At 46.7% G+C, this 26,729-nt stretch overlaps 1 protein-coding gene across 1 annotated transcript in view; it reads left to right on the forward strand.

Moving 5' to 3' along the window:
- LOC106596663 (unconventional myosin-XV) overlaps positions 1-26,729 on the forward strand; it is a gene marked incomplete at its 3' end in the record, with an annotated part of 63,102 nt that overhangs the window by 24,773 nt on the left and 11,600 nt on the right. Inside the window, exons 9-17 of the mRNA XM_045711530.1 lie at positions 1,012-1,057; positions 1,144-1,268; positions 2,296-2,413; positions 5,599-5,774; positions 8,782-8,866; positions 13,172-13,225; positions 14,104-14,185; positions 16,056-16,186; positions 21,267-21,362. Coding sequence (XP_045567486.1) covers positions 1,012-1,057; positions 1,144-1,268; positions 2,296-2,413; positions 5,599-5,774; positions 8,782-8,866; positions 13,172-13,225; positions 14,104-14,185; positions 16,056-16,186; positions 21,267-21,362 — 913 coding nt within the window. The remainder of the gene's footprint in view (positions 1-1,011; positions 1,058-1,143; positions 1,269-2,295; positions 2,414-5,598; positions 5,775-8,781; positions 8,867-13,171; positions 13,226-14,103; positions 14,186-16,055; positions 16,187-21,266; positions 21,363-26,729) is intronic.

A 26,729-nucleotide genomic window follows, 5' to 3' on the forward strand; every position in this document is an offset into this window, starting at 1 on the left:
TATTATTATTATTATTATTAAAGGGAGGAGGAGAGGTGTTATTATTATTATTATTATTATTAAAGGGAGGAGGAGAGGTGTTATTATTATTATTATTATTAAAGGGAGGAGGAGAGGTGTTATTATTATTATTATTAAAGGGAGGAGGAGAGGTGTTATTATTATTATTATTATTAAAGGGAGGAGGAGAGGTGTTATTATTATTATTATTAAAGGGAGGAGGAGAGGTGTTATTATTATTACTATTATTATTAAAGGGAGGAGGAGAGGTGTTATTATTATTATTATTATTAAAGGGAGGAGGAGAGGTGTTATTATTATTATTATTATTAAAGGGAGGAGGAGAGGTGTTATTATTATTATTATTATTAAAGGGAGGAGGAGAGGTGTTATTATTATTATTATTATTAAAGGGAGGAGGAGAGGTGTTATTATTATTATTATTATTAAAGGGAGGAGGAGAGGTGTTATATTATTATTATTATTATTAAAGGGAGGAGGAGAGGTGTTATTATTATTATTATTAAAGGGAGGAGGAGAGGTGTTATTATTATTATTATTAAAGGGAGGAGGAGAGGTGTTATTATTATTATTATTAAAGGGAGGAGGAGAGGTGTTATTATTATTATTATTAAAGGGAGGAGGAGAGGTGTTATTATTATTATTATTATTAAAGGGAGGAGGAGAGGTGTTATTATTATTATTATTATTAAAGGGAGGAGGAGAGGTGTTATTATTTTATTATTAAAGGGAGGAGGAGAGGTGTTATTATTACTATTATTATTAAAGGGAGGAGGAGAGGTGTTATATTCTATTATTATTAAAGGGAGGAGGAGAGGTGTTATTATTATTATTATTATTAAAGGGAGGAGGAGAGGTGTTATTATTATTATTAAAGGGAGGAGGAGAGGTGTTATTATTATTAAAGGGGAGGAGGAGAGCTGAAAGGAGATGAGAGGGGAATGAGGAGTTGGAGTTATTGTCACTAAATCATTCTCTTTCTCTTGACAGGTGCAACCCATCGTTCATACGCTGCATTAAGCCAAACAGTCAGAAGGTAAGGGGGTCCCCCCCCCCACATCACAGTTTAACAGTGATATTATTGTTTGTTTTGCCATAATATGTGTGTGTTTGTGTCTGTAGGAGCCAGGTGTGTTTGAGACGGAGCTGGTCACCAGCCAGCTGAGGTATTCTGGTATCTTGGAGACAATCAGGATCCGGAGAGAAGGTTACCCTGTTAGACTGGCCTTCAACGACTTCCTGTTCAGGTAACACACCCTGTTAGACTGGGCTTTAACGACTTCCTGTTCAGGTAACACACCCTGTTAGACTGGGCTTTAACGACTTCCTGTTCAGGTAACACACCCTGTTAGACTGGGCTTCAACGACTTCCTGTTCAGGTAACACATCCTGTTAGACTGGGCTTTAACGACTTCCTGTTCAGGTAACACACCCTGTTAGACTGGCCTTCAACGACTTCCTGTTCAGGTAACACACCCCTGTTAGACTGGGCTTTAACGACTTCCTGTTCAGGTAACACACCCTGTTAGACTGGGCTTTAACGACTTCCTGTTCAGGTAACACACCCTGTTAGACTGGCCTTCAACGACCTCCTGTTCAGGTAACACATCCTGTTAGACTGGCCTTTAACGACTTCCTGTTCAGGTAACACACCCTGTTAGACTGGGCTTCAACGACTTCCTGTTCAGGTAACACATCCTGTTAGACTGGGCTTTAACGACTTCCTGTTCAGGTAACACATCCTGTTAGACTGGCCTTTAACGACTTCCTGTTCAGGTAACACACCCTGTTAGACTGGGCTTTAACGACTTCCTGTTCAGGTAACACACCCTGTTAGACTGGCCTTTAACGACTTCCTGTTCAGGTAACACATCCTGTTAGACTGGCCTTTAACGACTTCCTGTACAGGTAACACACCCTGTTAGACTGGGCTTTAACGACTTCCTGTTCAGGTAACACACCCTGTTAGACTGGCCTTCAACGACTTCCTGTTCAGGTAACACATCCTGTTAGACTGGCCTTTAACGACTTCCTGTACAGGTAACACACCCTGTTAGACTGGGCTTTAACGACTTCCTGTTCAGGTAACACACCCTGTTAGACTGGCCTTCAACGACTTCCTGTTCAGGTAACACAACCCTGTTAGACTGGCCTTCAACGACTTCCTTTTCACACCCTCTAACCCTGCCCCTTATCTCAGGTATCAGCGTCCTCTAACCTGTGTGTGTGTGTGTGTGTGTGTGTGTGTGTGTGTGTGTGTGTGTGTGTGTTAAGGTATAAGTCTCTGGTGGGTTTGAAGCAGCCTCCAGCTCCTGATGGGGAGAACTGCATCTTCATGCTCTGCAAACTGGTTCCCCTCCGACCCGGGGCCTACCAAGTAGGAGTTACCAAGGTAACCGTCTATACCTAACCCTCCTACCCATGTAACCGTCTATACCTAACCCTCCTACCCAGGGCCTACCAAGTAGGAGTTACCAAGGTAACCGTCTATACCTAACCCTCCTACCCATGTAACCGTCTATACCTAACCCTCCTACCCAGGGGCCTACCAAGTAGGAGTTACCAAGGTAACCGTCTATACCTAACCCCTAACCTTCCTACCCAGGGCCTACCAAGTAGGAATTACCAAGGTAACCATCTATACATGACCCTCCTACCCAGGGGCCTACCAAGTAGGATTTACCAAGGTAACCATCTATACCTAACCCTTCCTACCCAGGGCCTACCAAGTAGGAGTTACCAAGGTAACCGTCTATACCTAACCCTCCTACCCAGGGCCTGCCAAGTAGGAGTTACCAAGGTAACCGTCTATACCTAACCCTACCACCCAGGGCCTACCAAGTAGGAGTTACCAAGGTAACCGTCTACACCTAACCCTTCTACCCGAGGGCCTACCAAGTAGGAGTTACCAAGGTAACCGTCTATACCTAACCCTCCTACCCAGGGTCCTACCAAGTAGGAGTTACCAAGGTAACCATCTATACCTAACCCTCCTACCCAGGGCCTACCAAGTAGGAGTTACCAAGGTAACCGTCTATACCTAACCCTCCTACCCAGGGTTCTACCAAGTAGGAGTTACCAAGGTAACCGTCTATACCTAACCCTCCTACCCAGGTTCCTACCAAGTAGGAGTTACCAAGGTAACCGTCTATACCTAACCCTCCTACCCAGTTCCTACCAAGTAGGAGTTACTAAGGTAGCCATCTATACCTTACCCTTCTACCCTGGGCCTACCAAGTTGGAGTTACCAAGGTAACCGTCTATACCTAACCCTCCTACCCAGTTCCTACCAAGTAGGAGTTACTAAGGTAACCGTCTATACCTAACCCTCCGACCCGGGGCCTACCAAGTAGGAGTTACTAAGGTAACCGTCTATACCTAACCCTCCGACCCGGGGCCTACCAAGTAGGAGTTACCAAGGTAACCGTCTATACCTAACCCCTAACCTTCCTACCCAGGGCCTACCAAGTAGGAATTACCAAGGTAACCATCTATACATGACCCTCCTACCCAGGGCCTACCAAGTAGGATTTACCAAGGTAACCATCTATACCTAACCCTTCCTACCCAGGGCCTACCAAGTAGTAGTTACCAAGGTAACCGTCTATACCTAACCCTCCTACCCAGGGCCTGCCAAGTAGGAGTTACCAAGGTAACCGTCTATACCTAACCCTCTTACCCAGGGGCCTACCAAGTAGGAGTTACCAAGGTAACCGTCTATACCTAACCCTACTACCCAGGGCCTACCAAGTAGGAGTTACCAAGGTAACCGTCTACACCTAACCCTTCTACCCCGGGCCTACCAAGTAGGAGTTACCAAGGTAACCGTCTATACCTAACCCTCCTACCCAGGGTTCTACCAAGTAGGAGTTACCAAGGTAACCATCTATACCTAACCCTCCTACCCGGGGCCTACCAAGTAGGAGTTACCAAGGTAACCATCTATACCTAACCCTCCTACCCAAGGTTCTACCAAGTAGGAGTTACCAAGGTAACCGTCTATACCTAACCCTCCTACCCAGTTCCTACCAAGTAGGAGTTACCAAGGTAACCGTCTATACCTAACCCTCCTACCCAGTTCCTACCAAGTAGGAGTTACTAAGGTAGCCATCTATACCTTACCCTTCTACCATGGGCCTACCAAGTAGGAGTTACCAAGGTAACCGTCTATACCTAACCCTCCTACCCAGTTCCTACCAAGTAGGAGTTACTAAGGTAGCCATCTATACCTATCCCTCCTACCCGGGGCCTACCAAGTAGGAGTTACTAAGGTAACCATCTATACCTAACCCTCCTACCCGGGGACTACCAAGTAGAAGTTACCAAGGTAACCATCTATACCTAACCCTCCTACCCGGGGTTCTACCAAGTAGGAGTTACCAAGGTAACCGTCTATACCTAACCCTCCTACCCAGGGGCCTACCAAGTAGGAGTTACCAAGGTAACCGTCTATACCTAACCCTCCTACCCGGGGCCTACCAAGTAGGAGTTACCAAGGTAACCGTCTATACCTAACCCTCCTACCCAGGGGCCTACCAAGTAGGAGTTACCAAGGTAACCGTCTATACCTGACCCTCCTACCCAGGGCCTACCAAGTAGGAGTTACCAAGGTAACCGTCTATACCTAACCCTCCTACCCAGGGCCTACCAAGTAGGAGTTACCAAGGTAACCATCTATACCTAACCCTCCGACCCGGGGCCTACCAAGTAGGAGTTACCAAGGTAACCGTCTATACCTGACCCTCCGACCCGGGGCCTACCAAGTAGGAGTTACCAAGGTAACCGTCTATACCTAACCCTCCTACCCGGGGCCTACCAATTAGGAGTTACCAAGGTAACCGTCTATACCTGACCCTCCTACCCGGGGCCTACCAAGTAGGAGTTACCAAGGTAACCGTCTATACCTAACCCTCCTACCCGGGGCCTACCAAGTAGGAGTAACTAAGGTAACCGTCTATACCTAACCCTCCGACCCGGGACCTACCAAGTAGGAGTTACCAAGGTAACCGTCTATACCTAACCCCTAACCCTCCTACCCAGGGCCTACCAAGTAGGAGTTACCAAGGTAACCGTCTATACCTAACCCTCCTACCCAGGGTTCTACCAAGTAGGAGTTACCAAGGTAACCATCTATACATGACCCTCCTACCCAGGGCCTACCAAGTAGGAGTTCCCAAGTTTACTATCTATACATGACCCTCCTACCCACTGCCTACCAAGTAGGAGTTACTAAGGTAACCATCTATACCTTACCCTTCTACCCTGGGCCTACCAAGTAGGAGTTACCAAGGTAACCGTCTATACCTTACCCTCCTACCCGGGGTTCTACCAAGTAGGAGTTACCAAGTTGAGCGTGTTAAATCAGGATGTGTTGTGTTGGGTGAGAGACCAAAAGGACAGTAACAACGGAAACTGCAGTTCCTACGGTGATTGTCCTGTTGTCCTTACCCTTCTACCCGGGGCCTACCAAGTAGGAGTTACCAAGGTAACCGTCTATACCTAACCCTCCTACCCAGTTCAGTAACAACGGAAACTGCAGTTCCTACGGTGATTGTCCTGTTGTCCTCTGCTCCACAGCTGTTTCTGAAGGAGGAGGTGTACCAGTTGCTGGAGTCTAAGAGAGAGCGTGTCCGTCAGGTTGCGGCCCTCACCCTGCAGAGATACACGCGCATGTTCTTCGTCAGGAAACGGTACACGGAGTTCAGGACCAAGATCGTCAGACTACAGGCCTACTGTAGAGGCTTCCTCACCAGGTACTGACCTCTGACCTCTGACCCCCTGACCTCTAACCCTGATCCCTGGGTATAGAACCCACAACCACCCTTCGCTACAGTTACCAGACAGGGTATAGATCCCACAACCACCCTCACTATAGTTACCAGACAGGGTATAGAACCCACAACCACCCTCACTACAGTTACCAGACAGGGTATAGAACCCACAATTACCCTCATTAGTTACCAGACAGGGTATAGAACCCACAACCACCCTCACTACAGTTACCAGACAGGGTATAGAACCCACAACCACCCTAACTACAGTTACCAGACAGGGTATAGAACCCACAACCACCCTCACTACAGTTACCAGACAGGGTATAGAACCCACAACCACCCTCACTACAGTTACCAGACAGGGTATAGAACCCACAACCACCCTCACTACAGTTACCAGACAGGGTATAGAACCTACAACCACCCTCACTACAGTTACCAGACAGGGTATAGAACCCACAACCACCCTCACTACAGTTACCAGACAGATTATAGAACCCACAACCACCCTCACTACAGTTACCAGACAGGGTATAGAACCCACAACCACCCCACTACAGTTACCAGTCAGGGTATAGAACCCACAACCACCCTCACTACAGTTACCAGTCAGGGTATAGAACCCACAACCACCCTCACTACAGTTACCAGACAGGGTAAAGAACCCACAACCACCCTCACTACAGTTACCAGACAGGGTATAGAACCCACAACCACCCTCACTACAGTTACCAGACAGGGTATAGAACCCACAACCACCCTCACTACAGTTACCAGACAGGGTATAGAACCCACAACCACCCTCACTACAGTTACCAGACAGGGTATAGAACCCACAACCACCCTCACTACAGTTACCAGACAGGGTATAGAACCCACAACCACCCTAACTACAGTTACCAGACAGGGTATAGAACCCACAACCACCCTCACTACAGTTACCAGACAGGGTATAGAACACACAACCACCCTCACTACAGTTACCAGACAGGGTATAGAACACACAACCACCCTCACTACAGTTACCAGACAGGGTATAGAACCCACAACCACCCTCACTACAGTTACCAGACAGGGTATAGAACCCACAACCACCCTCACTACAGTTACCAGACAGGGTATAGAACCCACAACCACCCTCACTACAGTTACCAGACAGGGTATAGAACACACAACCACCCTCACTACAGTTACCAGACAGGGTATAGAACCCACAACCACCCTCACTACAGTTACCAGACAGGGTATAGAACCCACAACCACCCTCACTACAGTTACCAGACAGGGTATAGAACCCACAACCACCCTCACTACAGTTACCAGACAGGGTATAGAACCCACAACCACCCGATGGCAACCTAATGATTTTACCACGGTACCTACTGTATACACTGAAACACCTGAGAGGCCTGTTTTACTACTCCCTCTGTCTCTCCTTCTCTCCTTCTCTCCTTCTCTCCTTCTCTCCTTCTATCCTTCTCTCCTTCTCTCCTTCTCTCCTTCTCCCTCTGTCTCTCCTTCTCTCCTTCTCTCCTTCTATCCTTCTATCCTTCTCCCTCTGTCTCTCCTTCTCTCCTTCTCTCCTTCTATCCTTCTATCCTTCTCCCTCTGTCTCTCCTTCTCTCCTTCTCTCCTTCTCTCCTTCTCTCCTTCTATCCTTCTCTCCTTCTATCCTTCTCCCTCTGTCTCTCCTTCTCTCCTTCTCTCCTTCTCTCCTTCTATCCTTCTATCCTTCTATCCTTCTCCCTCTGTCTCTCCTTCTCTCCTTCTCTCCTTCTCTCCTTCTCTCCTTCTATCCTTCTATCCTTCTATCCTTCTCCCTCTGTCTCTCCTTCTCTCCTTCTCTCCTTCTCTCCTTCTCTCCTTCTATCCTTCTCTCCTTCTATCCTTCTATCCTTCTATCCTTCTCCCTCTGTCTCTCCTTCTCTCCTTCTCTCCTTCTATCCTTCTATCCTTCTATCCTTCTATCCTTCTCCCTCTGTCTCTCCTTCTCTCCTTCTCTCCTTCTATCCTTCTATCCTTCTCCCTCTGTCTCTCCTTCTCTCCTTCTCTCCTTCTATCCTTCTATCCTTCTCCCTCTGTCTCTCCTTCTATCCTTCTCTCCTTCTATCCTTCTATCCTTCTATCCTTCTCTCTCTGTCTCTCCTTCTATCCTTCTCCCTCTGTCTCTCCTTCTCTCCTTCTCTCCTTCTCTCCTTCTATCCTTCTATCCTTCTCTCCTTCTCCCTCTGTCTCTCCTTCTATCCTTCTCCCTCTGTCTCTCCTTCTATCCTTCTCCCTCCTTCTCTCCTTCTCTCCTTCTATCCTTCTATCCTTCTCCCTCTGTCTCTCCTTCTATCCTTCTCCCTCTGTCTCTCCTTCTATCCTTCTCTCCTTCTCTCCTTCTCTTCTTCTATCCTTCTATCCTTCTCCCTCTGTCTCTCCTTCTCTCCTTCTCTCCTTCTCTCCTTCTATCCTTCTATCCTTCTCTCCTTCTCTCCTTCTCTCCTTCTCTCCTTCTATCCTTCTCTCCTTCTCTCCTTCTCTTCTTCTATCCTTCTCCCTCTGTCTCTCCTTCTATCCTTCTCTCCTTCTCTCCTTCTCTCCTTCTCTCCTTCTATCCTTCTATCCTTCTCTCTCCTCCCTCTCCTCCCTCCCTCCCTCCCTCCTCTCCCCTCCTCCCCTCTCCTCCCCCTCCTCCCTCCCTCCCCCTCCCTCCCTCCCTCCTCCCTCCCTCTCCCCCTCTCCCTCTCCTCCCCCCCTCTCTCTCCCTCTCCCCCTCTCCCTCTCCTCCTCCCTCTCCCCCTCCCTCCCCCTCTCCCTCTCCTCCCCCTCTCCTTTCCCTCTCCCCCTCTCCCTCTCCTCCCCCTCTCCCTCCCTCCCTCCCTCTCCCCCTCTCCCTCTCCTCCCCCCTCTCCTCTCCCTCTCCTCCCCTCTCCCTCTCCTCCCCCTCCCCCTCTCCCTCTCCTCCCCTCCCCCTCCCCCTCCCCCTCCCCTCTCCCTCCAGGAAGCGCTATTTGAAGATGAGGAAGAGTCTGGTGAAGTTCCGTTCTCTCGTCCACATGTACGTCACCCGCAAGAGATACATCAAGGTACACGACATTACTACACGACATTACTACACGACATTACTACACGACATTACTACATTACTACACGACATTACTACACGACATTACTACACGACATTACTACACGACACACTACACGACATTACTACACGACATTACTACACGACATTACTACACGACATTACTACACGACATTACTACACACTACACAACATTACTACACGACATTACTACACAACATTACTACACAACATTACTACACACTACACGACATTACTACACAACATTACTACACGACATTACTACACGACATTACTACACGACATTACTACATTACTACACGACATTACTACACGTCACCCGCAAGAGATACATCAAGGTACACGACATTACTACACGACATTACTACACGACATTACTACACGACATTACTACACAACATTACTACACAACACACTACACAACATTACTACACGACATTAATACACGGCATTACTACACGACATTACTACACGACATTACTACACGGCATTACTACACGACATTACTACACGGCATTACTACACGACATTACTACACGACATTACTACACGACATTACTACACGACATTACTACACAACATTACTACACACACTACACTACACACTACACTACACACTACACACTACACACTACACTACACTACACAACACACACTACACACTACACACTACACTACACAACATTACTACACACTACACAACACCTAACACACACTACACAACACACACTACACACACTACACACACTACACAACATTACACCTAACACACACTGCACACTACACACTACACTACACACTACACACTACACTACACACACTACACAACACACTACACACTACACTACACACACTACACAACACACTACACTACACACACTACACTACACACTACACAACACACTACACACTACACTACACACACTACACAACACACTACACACACACCTTACAACACCTAACACACACTACACAACACCTAACACACACTACACACTTAACACACACTACACAATACACACTACACACACTACACACTATACACTACACTACACACTACACACTACGCTACACACTACACACTACGCTACACAATACACACTACACTACACAACACCTAACACACACTACACAACACCTAACACACACAACACCTAATACACACTACACAACACCTAACACACACTACACAACACCTAATACACACTACACAACACCTAACACACTACACAACATTACTACACACTATACACTACACTACACACTATACACTACGCTACACACTACACAATACACACTACACTACACAACACCTAACACACACTACACAACACCTAACACACAATACACACTACACAACATTACTACACACTATACACTACACTACACACTATACACTACGCTACACACTACACAATACACACTACACTACACAACACCTAACACACACTACACAACACCTAACACACACTACACACTACACACTATACACTACACTACACACTATACACTACACTACACACTACGCTACACAACACCTAACACACACTACACAACACCTAACACACACTACACAACACCTAACACACACTACACACTACACACTACGCTACACAATACACACTACACACTACACACACTACACACTACACACTACACTACACACTACACAACATTACTACACAACATTACTACACAACACAATACATCTCCTTGGCACTGAGTTGATCAGGCTGTTGATTGGTGGAATGTTGGTCCCACTTCCTCTTGGTCACATGTCGATCCAGAGCATCCCAAACATGCTCAAAGGGTGACTCACCCGCCCTGGGCTCTCTCTGTATTACCAAGAGGTAACGCTGGTGTTACAGAGACAAGAGAGAGAGAGGCAACAGGGCTCTCTGCCCTGGGCTCTCTCTGTCCCGGTGAGATTAAGGCCAACAGGGCTCTCTGCCCTGGGCTCTCTCTGTCCCGGTGAGATTAAGGCCAACAGGGCTCTCTGCCCTGGGCTCTCTCTGTCCCGGTGAGATTAAGGCCAACAGGGCTCTCTGCCCTGGGCTCTCTCTGTCCCGGTGAGATTAAGGCCAACAGGGCTCTCTGCCCTGGGCTCTCTCTGTCCCGGTGAGATTAAGGCCAACAGGGCTCTCTGCCCTGGGCTCTCTCTGTCCCGGTGAGATTAAGGCCAACAGGGCTCTCTGCCCTGGGCTCTCTCTGTCCCGGTGAGATTAAGGCCAACAGGGCTCTCTGCCCTGGGCTCTCTCTGTCCCGGTGAGATTAAGGCCAACAGGGCTCTCTGCCCTGGGCTCTCTCTGTCCCGGTGAGATTAAGGCCAACAGGGCTCTCTGCCCTGGGCTCTCTCTGTCCCGGTGAGATTAAGGCCAACAGGGCTCTCTGCCCTGGGCTCTCTCTGTCCCGGTGAGATTAAGGCCAACAGGGCTCTCTGCCCTGGGCTCTCTCTGTCCCGGTGAGATTAAGGCCAACAGGGCTCTCTGCCCTGGGCTCTCTCTGTCCCGGTGAGATTAAGGCCAACAGGGCTCTCTGCCCTGGGCTCTCTCTGTCCCGGTGAGATTAAGGCCAACAGGGCTCTCTGCCCTGGGCTCTCTCTGTCCCGGTGAGATTAAGGCCAACAGGGCTCTCTGCCCTGGGCTCTCTCTGTCCCGGTGAGATTAAGGCCAACAGGGCTCTCTGCCCTGGGCTCTCTCTGTCCCGGTGAGATTAAGGCCAACAGGGCTCTCTGCCCTGGGCTCTCTCTGTCCCGGTGAGATTAAGGCCAACAGGGCTCTCTGCCCTGGGCTCTCTCTGTCCCGGTGAGATTAAGGCCAACAGGGCTCTCTGCCCTGGGCTCTCTCTGTCCCGGTGAGATTAAGGCCAACAGGGCTCTCTGCCCTGGGCTCTCTCTGTCCCGGTGAGATTAAGGCCAACAGGGCTCTCTGCCCTGGGCTCTCTCTGTCCCGGTGAGATTAAGGCCAACAGGGCTCTCTGCCCTGGGCTCTCTCTGTCCCGGTGAGATTAAGGCCAACAGGGCTCTCTGCCCTGGGCTCTCTCTGTCCCGGTGAGATTAAGGCCAACAGGGCTCTCTGCCCTGGGCTCTCTCTGTCCCGGTGAGATTAAGGCCAACAGGGCTCTCTGCCCTGGGCTCTCTCTGTCCCGGTGAGATTAAGGCCAACAGGGCTCTCTGCCCTGGGCTCTCTCTGTCCCGGTGAGATTAAGGCCAACAGGGCTCTCTGCCCTGGGCTCTCTCTGTCCCGGTGAGATTAAGGCCAACAGGGCTCTCTGCCCTGGGCTCTCTCTGTCCCGGTGAGATTAAGGCCAACAGGGCTCTCTGCCCTGGGCTCTCTCTGTCCCGGTGAGATTAAGGCCAACAGGGCTCTCTGCCCTGGGCTCTCTCTGTCCCGGTGAGATTAAGGCCAACAGGGCTCTCTGCCCTGGGCTCTCTCTGTCCCGGTGAGATTAAGGCCAACAGGGCTCTCTGCCCTGGGCTCTCTCTGTCCCGGTGAGATTAAGGCCAACAGGGCTCTCTGCCCTGGGCTCTCTCTGTCCCGGTGAGATTAAGGCCAACAGGTCTCTCTGTCCCGGTGAGATTAAGGCCAACAGGGCTCTCTGCCCTGGGCTCTCTCTGTCCCGGTGAGATTAAGGCCAACAGGGCTCTCTGCCCTGGGCTCTCTCTGTCCCGGTGAGATTAAGGCCAACAGGGCTCTCTGCCCTGGGCTCTCTCTGTCCCGGTGAGATTAAGGCCAACAGGGCTCTCTGCCCTGGGCTCTCTCTGTCCCGGTGAGATTAAGGCCAACAGGGCTCTCTGCCCTGGGCTCTCTCTGTCCCGGTGAGATTAAGGCACAACAGGGCTCTCTGCCCTGGGCTCTCTCTGTCCCGGTGAGATTAAGGCCAACAGGGCTCTCTGCCCTGGGCTCTCTCTGTCCCGGTGAGATTAAGGCCAACAGGGCTCTCTGCCCTGGGCTCTCTCTGTCCCGGTGAGATTAAGGCCAACAGGGCTCTCTGCCCTGGGCTCTCTCTGTCCCGGTGAGATTAAGGCCAACAGGGCTCTCTGCCCTGGGCTCTCTCTGTCCCGGTGAGATTAAGGCCAACAGGGCTCTCTGCCCTGGGCTCTCTCTGTCCCGGTGAGATTAAGGCCAACAGGGCTCTCTGCCCTGGGCTCTCTCTGTCCCGGTGAGATTAAGGCCAACAGGGCTCTCTGCCCTGGGCTCGCTCTGTCCCGGTGAGATTAAGGCACAACAGGGAAAACTGGACCCTTCTTCTAGTTAGGGGTTTGTAATGTTTTGTTCTGTTGTAGATGAAGCTGGAGGCCCGCAGGAAAGCAGAGGAGGAGAGGAGGAGGAGAGAGGAGGTGAGTAGAGGAGAGGAGGAGGAAAAGGGGAGGAGGAGGAGGGAGACGGTGAGTAGAGGAGAGGGGGAGGAAGAGGGGAGGTGAGTAGAGGAGAGGGGGAGGAAGAGGGGAGGTGAGTAGAGGAGAGGAGGAGGAAGAGGAGAGAGGAGGAGAGGAGGAGGAGAGAGGAGGTGAGTAGAGAGAGGGGGAGGAAGAGGGGAGGTGAGTAGAGGAGAGGGGGAGGAAGAGGGGAGGTGAGTAGAGGAGAGGGGGAGGAAGAGGGGAGGTGGAGGAGGGAGATGGTGAGTAGAGGGGAGGGGGAGGAAGAGGAGAGGAGGAGGAGAGAGGAGAGGAGGAGGAAGAGGAAGAGGAGGGAGATGGTGAGTAGAGGAGAGGAGGAGGAAGAGGGGAGGAGGAGGAGGGAGATGGTGAGTAGAGGAGAGGAGGACGAAGAGGGGAGGAGGAAGAGGGAGAGGGTGTGGAGAGATGGAGGTAGGAGAGGAGAGGAGAGAGGGAGGAGAGGAGAGAGGGAGGAGAGGAGAGGAGAGAAGGAGAGGGTTAACCAAGGGTTAATAAGGGGTCTGAGAAGAGGAGAGGAGGAGAGGGGAGAGAGGGAGGAGAGAGGGAGGAGAGGAGAGAGGAGGAGAGGAGAGAGGAGGAGAGGAGAGAGGAGGAGAGGAGAGAGGAGGAGAGGAGAGAGGAGGAAGAGGGAGAGGGAGGTGGAGAGTAGTTGTCTTTCCATCTCTTATATCTTGTGTGTGTGTGTGTGTGTGTGTGTGTGTGTGTGTGTGTGTGTGTCCTGTGTGTGTGTGTGTGTGTGTGTGTGTGTGTGTGTGTGTGTGTGTGTGTGTGTGTGTGTGTGTGTGTGTGTGTGTGTGTGTGTGTGTGTGTGTGTGTAGGAGCTGTCGAAGAGAGAGGTGGTTAATGTCTCTCACCTGGTGATCCCTGCTGAGCTCAGCTCTTTACTGCAGGCTGCAGCAGGTTGGTTTGTGTTCAGACTCCATGCTGACTCTCTCTGGTCCATCTCCTCACATCTCTCTGGTCCATCTCCTCACATCTCTCTGACTCTCTCTGGTCCATCTCCTCACATCTCTCTGGTCCGTCTCCTCACATCTCTCTGGTCCGTCTCCTCACATCTCTCTGGTCCATCTCCTCACATCTCTCTGGTCCATCTCCTCACATCTCTCTGGTCCATCTCCTCACGTCTCTCTGGTCCGTCTCCTCACATCTCTCTGGTCCGTCTCCTCACATCTCTCTGGTCCATCTCCTCACGTCTCTCTGGTCCGTCTCCTCACATCTCTCTGGTCCGTCTCCCCACATCTCTCTGGTCCATCTCCTCACATCTCTCTGACTCTCTCTGGTCCGTCTCCTCACATCTCTCTGGTCCGTCTCCTCACATCTCTCTGGTCCGTCTCCTCACATCTCTCTGACTCTCTCTGGTCCATCTCCTCACATCTCTCTGGTCCATCTCCTCACATCTCTCTGTCTAGCTCTGGTCCATCTCCTCACATCTCTCTGACTCTCTCTGGTCCGTCTCCTCACATCTCTCTGGTCCATCTCCTCACATCTCTCTGACTCTCTCTGGTCCATCTCCTCACATCTCTCTGTCTAGCTCTGGTCCATCTCCTCACATCTCTCTGACTCTCTCTGGTCCGTCTCCTCACATCTCTCTGGTCCATCTCCTCACATCTCTCTGGTCCATCTCCTCACATCTCTCTGTCTAGCTCTGGTCCATCTCCTCACATCTCTCTGACTCTCTCTGGTCCGTCTCCTCACATCTCTCTGGTCCATCTCCTCACATCTCTCTGACTCTCTCTGGTCCGTCTCCTCACATCTCTCTGGTCCATCTCCTCACATCTCTCTGACTCTCTCTGGTCCATCTCCTCACATCTCTCTGGTCCGTCTCCTCACATCTCTCTGTCTATCTCTGGTCCATCTCCTCACATCTCTCTGACTCTCTCTGGTCCATCTCCTCACATCTCTCTGTCTAGCTCTGGTCCATCTCCTCACATCTCTCTGACTCTCTCTGGTCCGTCTCCTCACATCTCTCTGGTCCATCTCCTCACATCTCTCTGGTCCATCTCCTCACATCTCTCTGTCTAGCTCTGGTCCATCTCCTCACATCTCTCTGACTCTCTCTGGTCCGTCTCCTCACATCTCTCTGGTCCATCTCCTCACATCTCTCTGACTCTCTCTGGTCCATCTCCTCACATCTCTCTGACTCTCTCTGGTCCATCTCCTCACATCTCTCTGGTCCGTCTCCTCACATCTCTCTGTCTAGCTCTGGTCCATCTCCTCACATCTCTCTGACTCTCTCTGGTCCATCTCCTCACATCTCTCTGTCTAGCTCTGGTCCATCTCTCTGACTCTCTCTGGTCCGTCTCTTCACATCTCTCTGACTCTCTCTGGGCCGTCTCCTCACATCTCTCTGTCTAGCTCTGGTCCATCCCCTCACATCTCTCTGGTCCATCTCCTCACATCTCTCTGTCTAGCTCTGGTCCATCTCATCACATCTCCCTGTTTAGCTCTGGTCCATCTCCCCACATCTCTCCCTCTAGCTCTGGTCCATGCTGAGAGTCTAGCTCTAGTCCATCTCCTCACGTCTCTCTGTGTGTCTAGGTGGCAGACAGCTCCATGCTGAGAGTCTAGCTCTGGTCCATCTCCTCACGTCTCTCTGTGTGTCTAGGTGGCAGACAGCTCCATGCTGAGTCTAGCTCTGGTCCATCTCCTCACGTCGCTCTGTCTAGCTCTGGTCCATCTCCCCACGTCTCTCTGTGTGTCTAGGTGGCAGACAGCTCCATGCTGAGAGTCTAGCTCTGGTCCATCTCCTCACGTCTCTCTGTGTGTGTAGGTGGCAGACAGCTCCATGCTGAGAGTCTAGCTCTGGTCCAGGCACCACACATCCCTGAGGAGAACCAGCTGACTCTGCCGCTGGACATCAACAACAACCCCTTCAGCCGCTACGTACAGCTGCACTTCAGGGTAACTCACCCCTCATTCAATCCCATACAATTCAATTCAATACTCTGTCTCTACTCACCCCTCATTCAATCCCATACAATTCAATTCAATACTCTGTCTCTACTCACCCCTCATTCAATCCCATACAAATCAATCCCATACTCTCTGTCTGTTCACACCCCTCATTCAATCCCATACAATTCAATTCAATACTCTGTCTCTACTCACCCCTCATTCAATCCCATACAATTCAATTCAATACCTTCTGTCTCTACTCACCCCTCATTCAATCCCATACAATTCAATTCAATACTCTGTCTCTACTCACCCCTCATTCAATCCCATACAATTCAATTCAATACTCTGTCTCTACTCACCCCTCATTCAATCCCATACAATTCAATTCAATACTCTCTGTCTGTTCACACCCTCATTCAATCCCATACAATTCAATTCAATACCTTCTGTCTCTACTCACCCCTCATTCAATCCCATACAATTCAATTCAATACTCTGTCTCTACTCACCCCTCATTCAATCCCATACAATTCAATTCAATACTCTGTCTGTTCACACCCCTCATTCAATCCCATACAATTCAATTCAATACCTTCTGTCTCTACTCACCCCTCATTCAATCCCATACAATCCAATACCTTCTGTCTGTACTCACCCCTCATTCAATCCCATACAATTCAATACCTTCTGTCTCTACTCACCCCTCATTCAATCCCATACAATTCAATCCAATACCTTCTGTCTCTACTCACCCCTCATTCAATCCCATACAAATTCAATTCAATACTCTCTGTACACACCCCTCATTCACTCCCATACTCTCTGTCTGTACTCACCCCTCATTCAAATCAATCCCATACTCTCTGTCTGTTCACACCCCTCATTCAATCCCATACAATTCAATTCAATACCTTCTGTCTCTACTCACCCCTCATTCAATCCCATACAATTCAATTCAATACTCTCTGTCTGTTCACACCCCTCATTCAATCCCATACAATTCAATTCAATACCTTCTGTGTCTACTCACCCCTCATTCAATCCCATACAATTCAATTCAATACCTTCTGTCTCTACTCACCCCTCATTCAATCCCATACAATTCAATCCCATACTCTCTGTCTGTTCACACCCCTCATTCAATCCCATACAATTCAATTCAATACCTTCTGTCTCTACTCACCCCTCATTCAATCCCATACAATTCAATCCCATACTCTCTGTCTGTTCACACCCCTCATTCAATCCCATACAATTCAATTCAATACCTTCTGTCTCTACTCACCCCTCATTCAATCCCATACAATTCAATCCAATACCTTCTGTCTCTACTCACCCCTCATTCAATCCCATACAATTCAATCCAATACCTTCTGTCTGTACTCACTCCTCATTCAATCCCATACAATTCAATCCAATACCTTCTGTCTGTACTCACCCCTCATTCAATCCCATACAATTCAATTCAAAACTCTCTGTCTGTTCACACCCCTCATTCAAATCAATTCAATTAAAATTTCTATCTCTGTACATTCTATTTCATTCAATTCAATTTCCAGGTCTGTCTTTCAATTCAGAGTCAATTCAATTCCTCTCAAGTCCCATTTCAATATTATCCCCGACATTTACACAAATTCCAGGCCAATACAGACAGCCTAGCTATATTGGAGATATAGAAATACAGACAGCCTAGCTATATTGGAGATATAGAAATACAGACAGCCTAGCTATATTGGATATATAGAAATACAGACAGCCTAGCTATATTGGAAATACAGACAGCCTAGCTATATTGGAGATATAGAAATACAGACAGCCTAGCTATATTGGATATATAGAAATACAGACAGCCTAGCTATATTGGATATATAGAAATACAGACAGCCTAGCTATATTGGATATATAGAAATACAGACAGCCTAGCTATATTGGATATATAGAAATACAGACAGCCTAGCTATATTGGAGATATAGAAATACAGACAGCCTAGCTATATTGGAGATATAGAAATACAGACAGCCTAGCTATATTGGATATATAGAAATACAGACAGCCTAGCTATATTGGATATATAGAAATACAGACAGCCTAGCTATATTGGAAATACAGACAGCCTAGCTATATTGGAAATATAGAAATACAGACAGCCTAGCTATATTGGAAATATAGAAATACAGACAGCCTAGCTATATTGGAAATATAGAAATACAGACAGCCTAGCTACATTGGAAATATAGAAATACAAACAGCCTAGCTATATTGGAAATACAGACAGCCTAGCTATATTGGAAATATAGAAATACAGACAGCCTAGCTATATTGGAAATACAGACAGCCTAGCTATATTGGAAATATAGAAATACAGACAGCCTAGCTATATTGGAAATATAGAAATACAGACAGCCTAGCTATATTGGAAATATAGAAATACAGACAGCCTAGCTATATTGGAAATATAGAAATACAGACAGCCTAGCTACATTGGAAATATAGAAATACAGACAGCCTAGCTATGTTGGAAATATAGAAATACAGACAGCCTAGCTATATTGAATATATAGAAATACAGACAGCCTAGCTGCAGTATATTGGAAATATAGAAATACAGACAGCCTGGCTATATTGGAAATATAGAAATACAGACAGCCTGGCTATATTGGAAATATAGAAATACAGACAGCCTAGCTATATTAGGAAATATAGAAATACAGACAGCCTAGCTATATTGGAAATATAGAAATACAGACAGCCTAGCTATATTGGAAATATAGAAATACAGACAGCCTAGCTATATTGGAAATATAGAAATACAGACAGCCTAGCTATATTGGAAATATATAAATACAGACAGCCTAGCTATATTGGAAATATAGAAATACAGACAGCCTAGCTATATTGGATATATAGAAATACAGACAGCCTAGCTATATTGGATATATAGAAATACAGACAGCCTAGCTATATTGGATATATAGAAATACAGACAGCCTAGCTATATTGGAAATACAGACAGCCTAGCTATATTGGATATATAGAAATACAGACAGCCTAGCTATATTGGAAATATAGAAATACAGACAGCCTAGCTATATTGGAAATATAGAAATACAGACAGCCTAGCTATATTGGAAATATAGAAATACAGACAGCCTAGCTACATTGGAGATATAGAAATACAGACAGCCTAGCTATATTGGAAATATAGAAATACAGACAGCCTAGCTATATTGGAAATACAGACAGCCTAGCTATATTGGATATATAGAAATACTGACAGCCTAGCTATATTGGAAATATAGAAATACAGACAGCCTAGCTATATTGGAAATACAGACAGCCTAGCTATATTGGAAATATAGAAATACAGACAGCCTAGCTATATTGGAAATATAGAAATACAGACAGCCTAGCTACAGTATATTGGAAATATAGAAATACAGACAGCCTAGCTATATTGGAAATATAGAAATACAGACAGCCTAGCTACATTGGAAATATAGAAATACAGACAGCCTAGCTATATTGGAAATATAGAAATACAGACAGCCTAGCTATATTGGAAATATAGAAATACAGACAGCCTAGCTATATTGGAAATACAGACAGCCTAGCTATATTGGATATATAGAAATACAGACAGCCTAGCTATATTGGATATATAGAAATACAGACAGCCTAGCTATATTGGAAATACAGACAGCCTAGCTATATTGGAGATATAGAAATACAGACAGCCTAGCTATATTGGATATATAGAAATACAGACAGCCTAGCTATATTGGAAATACAGACAGCCTAGCTATATTGGAGATATAGAAATACAGACAGCCTAGCTATATTGGATATATAGAAATACAGACAGCCTAGCTATATTGGAAATATAGAAATACAGACAGCCTAGCTATATTGGAAATATAGAAATACAGACAGCCTAGCTACATTGGAAATATAGAAATACAGACAGCCTACCTATATTGGAGATATAGAAATACAGACAGCCTAGCTATATTGGAAATACAGACAGCCTAGCTACATTGGAAATATAGAAATACAGACAGCCTAGCTATATTGGAAATATAGAAATACAGACAGCCTAGCTATATTGGAAATATAGAAATACAGACAGCCTAGCTATATTGGAAATATAGAAATACAGACAGCCTAGCTACATTGGAAATATAGAAATACAGACAGCCTACCTATATTGGAGATATAGAAATACAGACAGCCTAGCTACATTGGAAATATAGAAATACAGACAGCCTAGCTATATTGGATATATAGAAATACAGACAGCCTAGCTATATTGGAAATACAGACAGCCTAGCTACATTTGAAATACAGACAGCCTAGCTATATTGGAAATACAGACAGCCTAGCTATATTGGAAATACAGACAGCCTAGCTATATTGGAAATACAGACAGCCTAGCTACATTGGAAATACAGACAGCCTAGCTATATTGGAAATACAGACAGCCTAGCTATATTGGAAATACAGACAGCCTAGCTACATTGGAAATACAGACAGCCTAGCTATATTGGAAATACAGACAGCCTAGCTATATTGGAAATACAGACAGCCTAGCTATATTGGAAATACAGACAGCCTAGCTATATTGGAAATACAGACAGCCTAGCTATATTGGAAATACAGACAGCCTAGCTATATTGGAAATACAGACAGCCTAGCTATATTGGAAATACAGACAGCCTAGCTACATTGGAAATACAGACAGCCTAGCTATATTGGAAATACAGACAGCCTAGCTATATTGGAAATACAGACAGCCTAGCTATATTGGAAATACAGAGATACAAGTTGAACTGATTGTCAACGTTTGAAACTTTGTCCATTCATTCCATTAACTGGGAAATGTAAAAATATTCAATTCTAATTCAATTCCAAAGATTAAATGTTTTACAATTTAAAAATTAAATTTCATTTCAGAAAGTCCAAACAGTCTATAATTCTAATTAGATTCCAAAACTTGAAGACGGTTGAGATTTGACACCAACCTCGACCTACACATGTCTAATCTCCAGGGTCTGACCCCTGACCCCTGACCCCTGACCCTTTTAGGAGCCTATGTTTGGGATGCTAACGGTTCCCTTGGAGACGACCCTGACGTGTATGGACGAGGACCTCCGACAGGAAGCTCTGGAGGTGTTCGTTATGGTGAGTCCTGTTCATTATGGTGAGTCCTGTTCATTATGGTGAGTCCTGTTCATTATGGTGAGTCCTGAGTCCTGTTCATTACGGTGAGTCGTGTTCATTATGGTGAGTCCTGTTCATTATGGTGAGTCCTGTTGGTGAGTCCTGTTCGTTATGGTGAGTCCTGTTCATTATGGTGAGTCCTGTTCATTATGGTGAGTCCTGTTCATTATGGTGAGTCCTGTTGGTGAGTCCTGTTCATTATGGTGAGTCCTGTTCATTATGGTGAGTCCTGTTCATTATGGTGAGTCCTGTTCATTATGGTGAGTCCTGTTCATTATGGTGAGTCCTGTTCATTAAGGTGAGTCCTGTTCGTTATGGTGAGTCCTGTTCGTTACGGTGAGTCCTGTTCATTATGGTAAGTCCTGTTCGTTATGGTGAGTCCTGTTCGTTATGGTGAGTCCTGTTCATTATGGTGAGTCCTGAGTCCTGTTCATTATGGTGAGTCCTGTTCGTTATGGTGAGTCCTGTTCATTAAGGTGAGTCCTGTTCGTTATGGTGAGTCCTGTTCATTATGGTGAGTCCTGTTCGTTATGGTGAGTCCTGTTCGTTATGGTGAGTCCTGTTCGTTATGGTGAGTCCTGTTCATTATGGTGAGTCCTGAGTCCTGTTCATTATGGTGAGTCCTGAGTCCTGTTCATTATGGTGAGTCCTGTTCGTTATGGTGAGTCCTGTTCGTTATGGTGAGTCCTGTTAGTTATGGTGAGTCCTGTTCGTTATGGTGAGTCCTGTTCATTATGGTGAGTCCTGTTCATTATGGTGAGTCCTGTTCGTTACGGTGAGTCCTGTTCATTATGGTGAGTCCTGTTCGTTATGGTGAGTCCTGTTCATTATGGTGAGTCCTGTTCGTTATGGTGAGTCCTGTTCGTTATGGTGAGTCCTGTTCGTTATGGTGAGTCCTGTTCGTTATGGTGAGTCCTGTTCATTATGGTGAGTCCTGTTCATTATGGTGAGTCCTGTTCGTTACGGTGAGTCCTGTTCGTTATGGTGAGTCCTGTTCGTTATGGTGAGTCCTGTTCATTATGGTGAGTCCTGTTCATTATGGTGAGTCCTGTTCGTTACGGTGAGTCCTGTTCATTACGGTGAGTCCTGTTCGTTACGGTGAGTCCTGTTCATTATGGTGAGTCCTGTTCGTTATGGTGAGTCCTGTTCATTATGGTGAGTCCTGTTCGTTATGGTGAGTCCTGTTCATTGTGGTGAGTCCTGTTCATTGTGGTGAGTCCTGTTCGCTACGGTGAGTCCTGTTCATTAACGTGAGTCCTGTTCGTTATGGTGAGTCCTGTTCGTTATGGTGAGTCTTGTTCATTATGGTGAGTCCTGAGTCCTGTTCATTATGGTGAGTCCTGTTCATTATGGTGAGTCCTGAGTCCTGTTCATTATGGTGAGTCCTGTTCGTTATGGTGAGTCCTGTTCGTTATGGTGAGTCCTGTTCATTATGGTGAGTCCTGTTCATTATGGTGAGTCCTGTTCATTATGGTGAGTCCTGTTCGTTACGGTGAGTCCTGTTCATTATGGTGAGTCCTGTTCGTTATGGTGAGTCCTGTTCATTATGGTGAGTCCTGAGTCCTGTTCATTATGGTGAGTCCTGTTCGTTATGGTGAGTCCTGTTCATTAAGGTGAGTCCTGTTCGTTATGGTGAGTCCTGTTCATTATGGTGAGTCCTGTTCGTTATGGTGAGTCCTGTTCGTTATGGTGAGTCCTGTTCGTTATGGTGAGTCCTGTTCATTATGGTGAGTCCTGAGTCCTGTTCATTATGGTGAGTCCTGAGTCCTGTTCATTATGGTGAGTCCTGTTCGTTATGGTGAGTCCTGTTCGTTATGGTGAGTCCTGTTAGTTATGGTGAGTCCTGTTCGTTATGGTGAGTCCTGTTCATTATGGTGAGTCCTGTTCATTATGGTGAGTCCTGTTCAGTTACGGTGAGTCCTGTTCATTATGGTGAGTCCTGTTCGTTATGGTGAGTCCTGTTCATTATGGTGAGTCCTGTTCGTTATGGTGAGTCCTGTTCGTTATGGTGAGTCCTGTTCGTTATGGTGAGTCCTGTTCGTTATGGTGAGTCCTGTTCATTATGGTGAGTCCTGTTCATTATGGTGAGTCCTGTTCGTTACGGTGAGTCCTGTTCGTTATGGTGAGTCCTGTTCGTTATGGTGAGTCCTGTTCATTATGGTGAGTCCTGTTCATTATGGTGAGTCCTGTTCGTTACGGTGAGTCCTGTTCATTACGGTGAGTCCTGTTCGTTACGGTGAGTCCTGTTCATTATGGTGAGTCCTGTTCGTTATGGTGAGTCCTGTTCATTATGGTGAGTCCTGTTCGTTATGGTGAGTCCTGTTCATTGTGGTGAGTCCTGTTCATTGTGGTGAGTCCTGTTCGCTACGGTGAGTCCTGTTCATTAACGTGAGTCCTGTTCGTTATGGTGAGTCCTGTTCGTTATGGTGAGTCTTGTTCATTATGGTGAGTCCTGAGTCCTGTTCATTATGGTGAGTCCTGTTCATTATGGTGAGTCCTGAGTCCTGTTCATTATGGTGAGTCCTGTTCGTTATGGTGAGTCCTGTTCGTTATGGTGAGTCCTGTTCATTATGGTGAGTCCTGTTCATTATGGTGAGTCCTGTTCATTATGGTGAGTCCTGTTCGTTACGGTGAGTCCTGTTCATTATGGTGAGTCCTGTTCGTTATGGTGAGTCCTGTTCATTATGGTGAGTCCTGAGTCCTGTTCATTATGGTGAGTCCTGATGGTGAGTCCTGTTCATTATGGTGAGTCCTGTTCATTATGGTGAGTCCTGAGTCCTGTTCATTATGGTGAGTCTTGATGGTGAGTCCTGTTCATTATGGTGAGTCCTGTTCATTATGGTGAGTCCTGTTCATTATGGTGAGGCCTGTTCGTTACGGTGAGTTCTGTTCATCATGGTGAGTCCTGTTCGTTATGGTGAGTCCTGTTCATTATGGTGAGTCCTGTTCATTATGGTGAGTCCTGTTCGTTATGGTGAGTCCTGTTCGTTATGGTGAGTCCTGTTCATTATGGTGAGTCCTGTTCATTATGGTGAGTCCTGTTCGTTATGGTGAGTCCTGTTCATTATGGTGAGTCCTGTTCGTTATGGTGAGTCCTGTTCATTGTGGTGAGTCCTGTTCATTATGGTGAGTCCTGTTCATTAAGGTGAGTCCTGTTCGTTATGGTGAGTCCTGTTCGTTACGGTGAGTCCTGTTCATTATGGTGAGTCCTGTTCATTATGGTGAGTCCTGTTCATTATGGTGAGTCCTGAGTCCTGTTCATTATGGTGAGTCCTGAGTCCTGTTCATTATGGTGAGTCCTGTTCATTATGGTGAGTCCTGTTCATTATGGTGAGTCCTGATGGTGAGTCCTGTTCGCTACGGTGAGTCCTGTTCATTATGGTGAGTCCTGTTCATTATGGTGAGTCCTGTTCATTATGGTGAGTCCTGTTCATTATGGTGAGTCCTGAGTCCTGTTCATTATGGTGAGTCCTGTTCATTATGGTGAGGCCTGTTCATTATGGTGAGTCCTATTCATTATGGTGAGTCCTGTTCATTATGGTGAGTCCTGATGGTGATTCCTGTTCATTATGGTGAGTCCTGTTCATTATGGTGAGTCCTGTTCGTTATGGTGAGTCCTGAGTCCTGTTCGTTACGGTGAGTCCTGTTCATTATGGTGAGTCCTGTTCATTATGGTGAGTCCTGAGTCCTGTTCATTATGGTGAGTCCTGAGTCCTGTTCATTATGGTGAGTCCTGTTCATTATGGTGAGTCCTGTTCATTATGGTGAGTCCTGATGGTGAGTCCTGTTCGTTATGGTGAGTCCTGTTCGTTATGGTGAGTCCTGTTCATTATGGTGAGTCCTGTTCATTATGGTGAGTCCTGTTCATTATGGTGAGTCCTGATGGTGAGTCCTGTTCATTATGGTGAGTCCTGTTCATTATGGTGAGTCCTGTTCATTATGGTGAGTCCTGTTCATTATGGTGAGTCCTGATGGTGAGTCCTGTTCGTTATGGTGAGTCCTGTTCATTATGGTGAGTCCTGTTCGTTATGGTGAGTCCTGAGTCCTGTTCATTATGGTGAGTCCTGTTCATTATGGTGAGTCCTGATGGTGAGTCCTGTTCGTTATGGTGAGTCCTGATGGTGAGTCCTGTTCGTTATGGTGAGTCCTGTTCATTATGGTGAGTCCTGTTCGTTATGGTGAGTCCTGAGTCCTGTTCATTATGGTGAGTCCTGTTCATTATGGTGAGTCCTGATGGTGAGTCCTGTTCGTTATGGTGAGTCCTGTTCATTATGGTGAGTCCTGTTCATTATGGTGAGTCCTGTTCATTATGGTGAGTCCTGTTCATTATGGTGAGTCCTGTTTATTATGGTGAGTCGTGTTCATTATGGTGAGTCCTGAGTCCTGTTCATTATGATGAGTCCTGTTCATTATGGTGAGTCCTGAGTCCTGTTCATTATGGTGAGTCTTGTTCATTATGGTGAGTCCTGTTCATTATGGTGAGTCCTGTTCATTATGGTGAGTCCTGATGGTGAGTCTTGTTCATTATGGTGAGTCCTGTTCATTATGGTGAGTCCTGTTTATTATGGTGAGTCCTGAGTCCTGTTCATTATGGTGAGTCCTGTTCATTATGGTGAGTCCAGTTCATTATGGTGAGTCCTGTTCATTATGGTGAGTCCTGATGGTGAGTCCTGTTCGTTATGGTGAGTCCTGTTCATTATGGTGAGTCCTGAGTCCTGTTCATTATGGTGAGTCCTGTTCATTATGGTGAGTCCTGTTCATTATGGTGAGTCCTGATGGTGAGTCCTGTTCATTACGGTGAGTCCTGTTCATTATGGTGAGTCCTGTTCGTTATGGTGAGTCTTGTTCATTATGGTGAGTCCTGTTCATTATGGTGAATCCTGTTCATTATGGTGAGTCCTGTTCATTATGGTGAGTCCTGTTCGTTATGGTGAGTCTTGTTCATTATGGTGAGTCCTGTTCATTATGGTGAGTCCTGTTCGTTACGGTGAGTCCTGTTCGTTATGGTGAGTCCTGTTCGTTATGGTGAGTCCTGTTCATTATGGTGAGTCCTGTTCATTATGGTGAGTCCTGTTCATTATGGTGAGTCCTGTTCATTATGGTGAGTCCTGAGTCCTGTTCATTATGGTGAGTCCTGAGTCCTGTTCATTATGGTGTGTCCTGTTCATTATGGTGAGTCCTGTTCATGAGTCCTGTTCATTATGGTGAGTCCTGATGGTGAGTCCTGTTCATTATGGTGAGTCTTGTTAACTATGGTGAGTCCTGTTCGTTATGGTGAGTCCTGTTCATTATGGTGAGTCCTGTTTATTATGGTGAGTCCTGTTCATT

The sequence above is a fragment of the Salmo salar genome, unplaced genomic scaffold (assembly GCF_905237065.1).
Source record: "Salmo salar unplaced genomic scaffold, Ssal_v3.1, whole genome shotgun sequence".
In the NCBI taxonomy this organism is placed as follows: Eukaryota; Metazoa; Chordata; class Actinopteri; order Salmoniformes; family Salmonidae; genus Salmo; species Salmo salar.